Source organism: Cannabis sativa, chromosome 9, assembly GCF_029168945.1.
Source record: "Cannabis sativa cultivar Pink pepper isolate KNU-18-1 chromosome 9, ASM2916894v1, whole genome shotgun sequence".
Lineage (NCBI taxonomy): Eukaryota > Viridiplantae > Streptophyta > Magnoliopsida > Rosales > Cannabaceae > Cannabis > Cannabis sativa.
The window spans coordinates 13496624-13506804 of record NC_083609.1 but is presented as its reverse complement, the minus strand read 5'-3'; the positions used below and the strand labels follow the sequence as shown (position 1 = coordinate 13506804).

General features: G+C 33.1%; 1 protein-coding gene across 1 annotated transcript; it reads left to right on the top strand.

The window, feature by feature from the left end:
* Positions 1–235: 235 nt before the first annotated feature.
* LOC133031242 (secreted RxLR effector protein 161-like) lies at positions 236–724 on the top strand. Its single transcript, XM_061104698.1, has one exon. It carries the CDS (start codon positions 236–238, stop codon positions 722–724), a length of 489 nt encoding a protein of 162 aa, XP_060960681.1.
* Positions 725–10181: the final 9457 nt, after the last annotated feature.

Genomic DNA, 10181 nt, shown 5'->3' with positions numbered 1-10181 from the left:
TATATATGAAGGTAGCTTCATTTTCCTGGTACTATATGTTGATGATATTTTGCTTGCTTCTAATGATAAAAATCTGTTATCTGAGACAAATCAGTTGCTATCTGACCATTTTGATATGAAAGACCTTAGTGAGGCTTCATATGTACTTGGGATACAGATCCTTTGGGATAAAACTAAAGGTATTCTACGATTGTCTCAGATTACTTACATTGATTAGATCTTGAAAAGATTCAATATGCATGCTTGTTCACATGGAAAGGCACCAATAGTAAAAGTTGATAAATTCTCAAAGGGTCAATGTCCACAAAATGATAAAGAGAAAGATGAAATGAAAGTGGTTCCTTATGCGTCACTTGTGGGTAGCCTAATGTACGCTCAAGTATGCACACACCCTGATATTGCTTTTGTTGTTGGCATGTTGGGTAGATACTTGAGTGATCCTGGACTTAGCCATTGGAAAGTGGCTAAAAAGGTCATGCGGTATCTTCAGGGTACCAAGGATCATATGTTGACTTATCGGCGAGCTGACACTCTTGATATAGTTGGGTTTAGTGATGCTGATTATGCAAGATGCATGGATGTTAATAAATCCACATCAGGCTACATTTTCATGATGGCTAGAGGAGCTGTTTCGTGGAAAAGTGTCAAACAGACACTCACAGCATCCTCAACAATGGAGGCAAAGTATATGGTGTGTTATGAGGCTACATGTCAAGTAATATGAATGCGGAACTTCATTTCAGCATTAGGTGTAATGGACTCCATCTCGAGGCTGTTGAAATTGTATTGTGATAATTCCACAGCAGTAGCTTGTTGGGTTTTATGCCCTAAATAAAACTCATTTCAATATAATCAGATTTACTTATTAATATAGATCAGAAATAACACTTAATGTTGCATGGTTCACATGATTTATTTCATGATTATATGTACATAATGTATAAATTCATCTGAAACCCTTTTCACATACTTGATCCTGTTTATTGTGCCGTCAACACATTGGAAAGTAAACATGACTATGTGAATAAAGTTTCCTAGATTTATCAGACATAGGGTTTTACTGATATGATAATCTACAACAAGAGTTTACTTGCATTTGGAGAAATGCTATGTTCTTTCCAGAGCATTGGTTAAAGTAAAGCTCAGGTTGGATGCATGGAGTATGCATCGGAAGGGACCGATATTGAACTTTGACTTAGATTTATTAAACTTACCGTAATATCTATTCAAGTCAATATCGCCTAGTTGATCCTAGATCAAATGTTCTTAATCCTGTTATGATTAGGCTCAATCTTGAAAGTCTATTCGTGTTCTTTGATTTGTTAGTTAAGCCTACTTTTAGGTCAGGGTGATACGTACATTTTGGAAACACGGTAGTGCAATTGAGTGGGAGCGCTATCATAAACATGGAATCTATAGCTTCTATCTGGCGAATAGTAAGCAAAGGATGATCTCCTTCGAGCTTGACCAAACGAACATAAATGGTGGAGTACTCATTTCACATAAGCTGAAATATCATTTATACGGGGTCAAGTGTTTTAAGGAATAAATACATTGTAGGGTGTAACGGTAATTTAATCCCTTTACAGTGTAGATCATTCATATAGAGGATCAGTGATCAAATTAGGATTATAACAATGGATAACTAATGATGTGTCTATATGGTGGAACATATAGAGCATTCTATATACTGAGAGTGCAATTCTAAGTTCTATGCGTGGATTCAACGAAGAATTAATAAGTTAGTGAATTTTAGTGCTAAATTCTTGATCTACTTATTGGAAGCTCGGTTATATAGACCCATGGTCCCCGCACTAGTTGAGATAATATTGCTTGTAAGACTCATGTAATTGGTTTTGATTAATCAATTATAATTCTCAAACTAGACTATGTCTATTTGTGAATTTTTCACTAAGTAAGGGCGAAATTGTAAAGAAAGAGTTTTAGGGATATTTGTTAATTATGATACTTTGTATAGTTCAATTAATAAATATGATAAATGACAATATTATTTAATAATTATTTATAGTTATTAAATAGTTAGAATTGGCATTTAAATGGTTAAATTAGAAAATTGGCGTTTTTGAGAAAATCAGATGCAGAAAAGATAAAACTGCAAAATTGCAAAAGTGAGGCCCAAATCCACCTTGCATGGCCGGCCACTTTTGTAGGGTTTTCCCTCTGATATTTTTATTATTTTAATGCCAAATAATTCAAACCTAACCCTAGTGGAATGCTATAAATAGACAGTGAAGGCTTCAGGAAAATCACACTTTTTTCCTGACACTTTCTGAATCAGAAAAACCTGAGCCTTCTCTCTCCATATCTTTGGCCGAACCCACTCTCTCTCTCTTCCTTTTGAATTTCGAAATCCTTAGTGTATGAGTAGTGCCCACACACAACAAGTGATACCTCAATCATAGTGAGGAAGATCGTGAAGAAAGACTTTCAGCAAGAAGGAGGTTTCAGCATCAAAGATTCAGAGAAAGAGATCCAGGTTCAGATATTGATAATGCTCTGCTACAGAAAGGAATCAAGGGCTAGATATCTGAACGGAAGGAGTCATTATGTTCCGCTACACCCAATGTAAGGTTTCCTAAACTTTATATGTGTTTATTTTATCGTTTTAGAAAGTTCATATTTAGGGTGTTAATCAACATACTTGTGAGTAGATCTAAGATCCTGGTAAAATAATTTCCTACATAGCTTTCTCAAAAAATATTAGAAGTACTTCCCATTCTAAACACATTGACGTAAAAAACTATTTTGTTAAAGAGAAAGTTACAAAGTCTCTTATTTCCATTGAATACACGCCTAGCACTGGCATGTTAGCAGACCCACTAACGAAAGGCTTACCCCTATGTGTATTTTTAGAGCATGTTGCTCGAATGGGATTGTTAGGAGCTTAGCTGTTGAGCTCAGTGGGAGTTTGTTCTATTATGTATGGGACATGCTAGTATCTTGAATGGAATGCTTATGACTTGTATTTTGAACATGCATAATGATATTATAGTCACTTCTAGTTATTGTTGTCATATATATGCATGTATATGTTGTTTACTGAAGTGACAGATACAAAAAGGAGATGAATTTGCATAATCTCAATTTGTTGTACCTCATGCATGTTTGGATTAATTGTTGATGATTGTTTTGAATTGAATGTCTTCAAGGTCAATTCATACATGATATATGTATCCTGTAGATATGATGTTATGTATGTTTTATTTGATTACCTTATGTGGGAAGATAGACATTGTTATAGTGGCTTGATTGTATTGTCCAAGTGGGAGAATGTTAGAATTATTATAATGGACTAATACAATCATAGGTTTAATACCATAATACTCAATCATTAATTATGTGTCTAATATTTTACTAATAACCATAATGGAATGGTTGATGAATTAATTATGTATTAGAGGAACATGAGAACACCCTTAATATTATAATTGGCCCTTAATATCTTGTTCACTTATGTTAGAGCCAGCGATGATTAAAGAATCAGCAAGAGACTGAACTTTATCAACAAAATTAGAAATAGACAGATTTCCTTTTTGAATATTGGAAAACTGACCTTTCAATTGGAGCAATCTTGCACGGGATTGACTAGCAAATCGCTGTTATAACGCACGCTACACAGTCGATGATGTGTGATGATTAGCAACGGAGGCAAGAACCCCTTCTGTCATGGATGAACGAAGCCAGGACAGTAACAGTTGATCGCGTTTCTTCCATTGCTGATAAACCAGATTGGGTTAACCAGAAACCAAGAACTGAGGAGGAGAAATGTCACTGAAGAGAATATCATCCAACTCATGGCCAATAACAGTAGGCACCACCTGAGACTTCCAAGAAAGGAAGTTGGTTTGATCAAGCTTGATCGTGAGAGAAGTTGAAAGAGAAAGGAAGTTGGTTTGATCAAGCTTGATCGTGAGAGAAGTTGAAAGAGAACTGGAAAACGGATTCCACATAGAAGAAGCAGAGTCAGATGTTTGAGCAGACAGATCGTGTGCAGGAGCTGTGACTGTCGGAGGAGCAGGATCGGAGATTGGAATCGACGACTCCATTGAAGGCGACTGATACCATGTAGAAGCTTATCAAGCTAAAATCAGATGGTAAAAATCAGAGTAAAAACTCAGAGAGAAAAGAGAACAGAGAGAGCAGAATTAGCTGAAAGCTTAGCTCTAAAATGAGCAGTAAGCACTTTATTTATACTCAAAGATTACAAGGCAAAACAGAAGTTAGTTAAAGAAACTAACTGAATTTAACTAACTGTCAACAGAAAACAAAAGACAGTTAAAAACAGTAAAACATTAGTTAATAAGCCCTATTAGTGAATAACCCTTATAAGGGCATGAGATGTATGTATATATATATGTGTGTGTGTTATTGGTGATTGAGTGGTTTTAAGGTGTATGGTAATAAAAAAAAAAGAAGGGATAGCTCCACATTGTGGTTCTAAGGCTTGGCTCTAATTTTGAAATCTTTGGTGGTGATTCTTGTTGGAAACATTGAAGCAAAATGGCTCATATCGATGGATTGGGAGGTATGTGCATTTATTTCACTTGATACTCTAAATAAATATTTAATTTTGGATTTATGACTATGAGTAATGTTGGTTGGTAAGTAAAATGATATTGTTTTTAATGCTCATAAACTGTGATTGTGTTTAACAGTTAGAACACTCTTTCTCTCAAGCATTTTTTTTTTTCATTTATTTATTTCTAAGGATAGCTCACTACTTGTCAGAAGATGAATAGACTGGATCAAATAAATATTCTAATTGTGGTTGATGGATACTGATAAAAATTTAGAATTAATATTTGAAGAACTAAAAATGATGGATTTTGTTCGAGTGGTCGTTCTATCACTGATACTGAGGTGAAGATGCTACTAATTGTTGTGAGTTTATTTTTCTTTCAGCTTCTTTTTTATATTTAATCATTAATTTCACAAGGTGATTTTGATGTCATATATTCTTTTATACATTATATGGGATATAGCAGGTCCTAAATTTGAATCCACTCATCAATGTTTTTTAAAAAATTCAATATGTCCATTTTATTAAGAAAAAAGAAAAAGAAAAGGAGAGGTGGTTAATTTTTCCTATAATAAAAAATCTGAGATTTTTTTTACTTATAATTATGAATTATATGGGATATATTGGTTTTCCAATGCCCATATGCATGAATCGTTGAAAAAAATTATGCACCAATAAATTGTTCTTCTCCTTTTTATAATTTTAGTTAATTAGTAATTTTTCTTTTTTGATATATACCAAATTATACCCTTTGAATTTTTTTGGCAGTTAAAAATTCTCCCTAAATTATTGAGATTGTTAGATTTAAGAATTTTTGTCTAATTTCATTCAAGTTTACTATTTCAGTGATGGTTTATATACTAAACCATGCTCCCCAAACTTTGATATCTACCAAATCATGCCTCTCAAATTTTGATATGTACTAAATCATGCCCCCTGAACTTTTATCCATGTTAGAATTTTTTTACTAAAATTAGAAAAAAGTTCTTAAATCTAACAATCTTAATAGTTAAGGGGAAATTTTTAACGGCCAAAAAAGTTTAAGGGGCATGATTTAGTACATGTCAAAGTTCAAGGAGAAAATTACTAATTAGCCTAGTATATAAAAAATAGTTCTATGTTTTTGATGTGTTTTTCAAGAAAATACAAACAAATTCCTTACTCTTGGACTCTCCATCACCCAAATTCTGTTTTCTTCTAATATAAAATCCATAATAACTACTATGTGAGTTACTTTCTCTCTCTAAAATAGAAAGTTCTTATTCATTTTCTTGTGTAAATCCTAACTAAATTAATGTTATTGATACTCCTCTGTACATAAATCACAAGAATTCTATAGCTATTATTATGTAAGTTGTTTATTCATCTAGGTTTCTAATAAATTTTGTTGGGTGAATATTTTTGAATTAAAAAATTTGAATTTTTATTGTTTATAAAATCATATAACTGTCACTGTTACTTTTTTTTTTTTTGACAAGGCTCTATCAGTGTTATTTGTTTATTAAAATTCTGAAGCCCTAAATTTATTTTTGTTATAATTTCTCAATTAGCAAATTTTATATACACAATCTAAATAGTAAATTGTGCAATCATAACTATTTTTTGACAAAGAGCATATCTTGACAAGAGATTCTCAATGGTTTGTTGAAGGTAGTTAATCAAGAGGAGACTAAGCTAATTGTTATCATTATTCTTTTTGTCATGCTCAAAAAGTATCACATTTATTTTATGCTTAGAGAAACTGCTGATCATTAAACTGTAAGAACAAAAATATTGTACTGCTTGAGAAGATATTGCCTCTCAAATGGGCACGTGGAATGCACGTGCTCCTCTAACTAGTATATAAATAAGAACCTCATTTTGTGTGTAAACGAAATCGATCCCAACTGAACAGGAGCAGCGTTTGTCCTCTCCATAATTTTTTATAGAATAAAACGTCCACTATTCTATCAATCAATAAAGCATAAAAAAGAAGCAACAACCGGAAAGAATGAGTTGAAAATTAAACATAAGAGCAATGATATTGATTCCTACCTATCTTTTTCATTTACAATAGGGTTCTCATGGGAACAGAATATTATGGCCTAGCTTGTATGAATTGCCCTCCGAGAACAACACAAAAACACTACGAACCCAAGATCGTTGGAGTAGAGTTGTACATCGGTCGGTTTAGTCGGTTTCTACTACATATTTTCCAACCCAACGTAAAGATCGGGTTGTAAAATTCTGCATGCAAATACGTAATATTCCAAATCTAAATTCAATTGTCCAAATCCAAATTCACATCACCATAATAAAACACAAATGTCCAAAATCCAAACATTCAAAATAAGAAATACAAGAGTCCAAATTAGAAATAAACATTAATCCAAAAGTTAAAAAAAAAACATAATAAAACAAGACATCATGCATAGTTCAAAATATCATAAACTAGTCCAGTAAAACAATTTCATGGGACTAACTAAAGCGCCACTAGTAGTTGTGGTAGTTGTCTCTATTCCTGTGCTTGTAATACATGATTCCTCTAGAAGAAAAATAAAATATATTAGAAATAAATTATTTGTAAGATAAGAATATTAAACTATATATATATATATGAAATGATAAATTTATTTTACCCAATTTAACTAGTTTAGAGATCTCTAAATCTTCAACTTCATTCATGTATTGTCTCAACACAACAGGAGCAGCATACTCACAAGTCAACCAATTCTTTGAGCAAATTAATGCTTCAACTGTCTTTGGAGACAAAGAACTTCTAAATGGATTAAGTATCCGTCCTCCAGTTGAAAAAGCTAATTCAGAAGCAACACTAGATATTTGAACAGCCAAAACATCTTTAGCAATGTGAGAGATAATCATCCAAATCATTACTGGCTACTTCACTTGACAAAAACCTAAGCTTGATAAAGAATGATGTGCTACTTGAGCTTGCATTGGATTTGAAAGTGGCATTTTCAGTTGTTTGTTGATCATTGGAGGAATTAGGAAGCACAACAATCTTTTGATAAAAAGCATATAAGTTAGTCATTATATTTTTAACTTTTTTAATCATTATTTCAGCTGTAATTGCATCATAGAGATAACTAACAAGTAATCAAATAGAAACATTAAACAATGTATATAGAAAAAGCTAAATAGTAATATGATTATGTAATATTAAATGTATAAAAATAAATAAAAGAGAATAAATGAGAAAAAAGTCAAAACCTTGCCGAAAACCATTCCGAACCACATTAAGTTTGAATCTTGGATCCAAAATAGACGCAATATACTACAACAAGTTAACCTTCTCCACGTTGCCCCAATACTTGTTAAACTTTAATTGCATGCTCCCCGCCATTTAGCTAATTAACTCATCTTTACTAACCTTCATATCATTGAGCTCAACTTGAACTTGCAAAATCTCTTGAAAGAAAAGATTTGATCTTACGTACAATGACCCACTGAACTTCAAAGTGAGTTGATAAAAAGAGTTGAGAAATTTAACAAATACTTCAGCATTGCTCCAATCACTAGCTTCTGGTGGGCCATCAAGTTTTTCCCCATTGACTCTTTCTTCTTCAAAATACTTAGTGTAGTATGCATCCCCTTCCATATACTTAAAAACACTCTTGTACTTCAATGCTGCTTCAAGCATCATGTATGTGGAGTTCCATCTTGTCACCACATCTAAACATAGCAAGGCTTTTGATTCAACATTTGCTTCCTTACAAGCTTCTCTAAACCGCTTCAACCGAGCTGGAGAAGATCTCACATACCTTACCGCATTCCTTATGCTAGCTATGGCATAAGACATATCTTTTAAACCATCATTAACAACCAAGTTCAAGATATGCGCACAACAACGCATATGAAACATCTCTCCATCCAACACTAAAGCTTTATCTTTTTTTGTTAAATATTCCTTTACTTTTCTCAAAGCTACATCGTTTGAGGAGGCATTATCAACTGTGATAGAAAAAAGTTGAGTAATACCCCACTGATTGAAACAATTGATTAGTTCTTTTGCCACCATATCTCCTTTATGGCTAGGAACTTGAATGAAACTAATGATTCTTTTTTGCATCTTCCAACTATCATCAATCCAATGAGCAGTCAAACACATATAACTAATATTTTGTATGGAAGTCCAACAATCAGTAGTTAAATACAACCTACGATTGACAAAAGCCTTTCTCAATTTTTTTTTTCTCTTCCAAAAACAATCTGTAGATATCTCGAGCAATAGTAACCTCGAAGGAAACTCAAATGTAGGAAAAAAAATGACTAACAAGTAAGCGGAACCCTGTACCTTTGATATGCCTAAAAGGAAGCTTTTCAATAATGAAGTACTTTCCAATCAATTCTCTCACCGTAGCTTGACTAAACATTGAGGTCCGAGTCTTACTTGAATTAACTTCAGAATCTTGAATTGTCTTGGTAAAATAATCAAATATCATTCCTTGTTTTGTATGCTTCTGAACATATGTGTTAAACGGACACTGCTTACACTTGTGTTCAATGTGTCTCCACAGAGTACTAGTCCCACAATTCTTGGAATCAGCTGCATAATCAGCTTCACAATAATTACAATGTGCTCTCTCCCTCTCTTCTTCCTTACCATTTGCTCCTTTTACCATTTTTTTAACTATGGTAAAATGATCCCAAATGCCTGACGTTCTTGTCCCTTGCCTCTTCCTTTTCTGCGGTTTCTTAATTTTAGCCTTCTTTTTTTCTTCACTCTCTACAGACTGAATCCATTTTTGCACTTCATCATCCACATTTTCCTCTTCATTCTCCATAAGTAATGATCTACAAAACAATACATCATACACATTCTAATCTAAATGTATATGATAAAAATAGCACACCAAAGTGAGACCAAATTATAATTAATTATAAAGAATGTGTATAATTTGGTTTACTTTAGTGTGCTATTTTTATCATATACATTTAGATTAGAATGTGTATGATGTATTGTTTTGTAGATCATTACTTATGGAGAATGAAGAGGAAAATGTGGATGATGAAGTGCAAAAATGGATTAAGTCTGTAGAGAGTGAAGAAAAAAAGAAGGCTAAAATTAAGATACCGTAGAAAATGAAGAGGCAAGGGACAAGAACGTCAGGCATTTGAGATCATTTTACCATAGTTAAAAAAAAATGGTAAAATGAGCAAATGGTAAGGAAGAAGAGAGGGAGAGAGCACAATGTAATTATTGTGAAGCTGATTATGCAGCTGATTCCAAGAATTGTGGGACTAGTACTCTGTGGAGTCACATTGAACACAAGTGTAAGCAGTGTCCGTTTAGCACATATGTTCAGAAGCATACAAAGCAAGGAATGATAACTGATTATTTTACCAAGACAATTCAAGATTCTGAAGTTAATTCAAGTAAGACTCGAACCTCAATGTTTAGTCAAGCTACGGTGAGAGAATTGATTGGAAAGTACTTCATTATTGACGAGCTTCCTTTTAGGCATATCGAAGGTAAAGGGTTCTGCTTACTTCTTAGTCATTTTTTTCCTACATTTGAGTTACCTTCGAGGGTTACTATTGCTCGAGATATCTACCGATTGTTTTTGGAAGAGAAGAAAAAATTGAGAAAGACTTTTGTCAATCGTAGGTTGTCTTTAACTACTGATTGTTGGACTTCCAT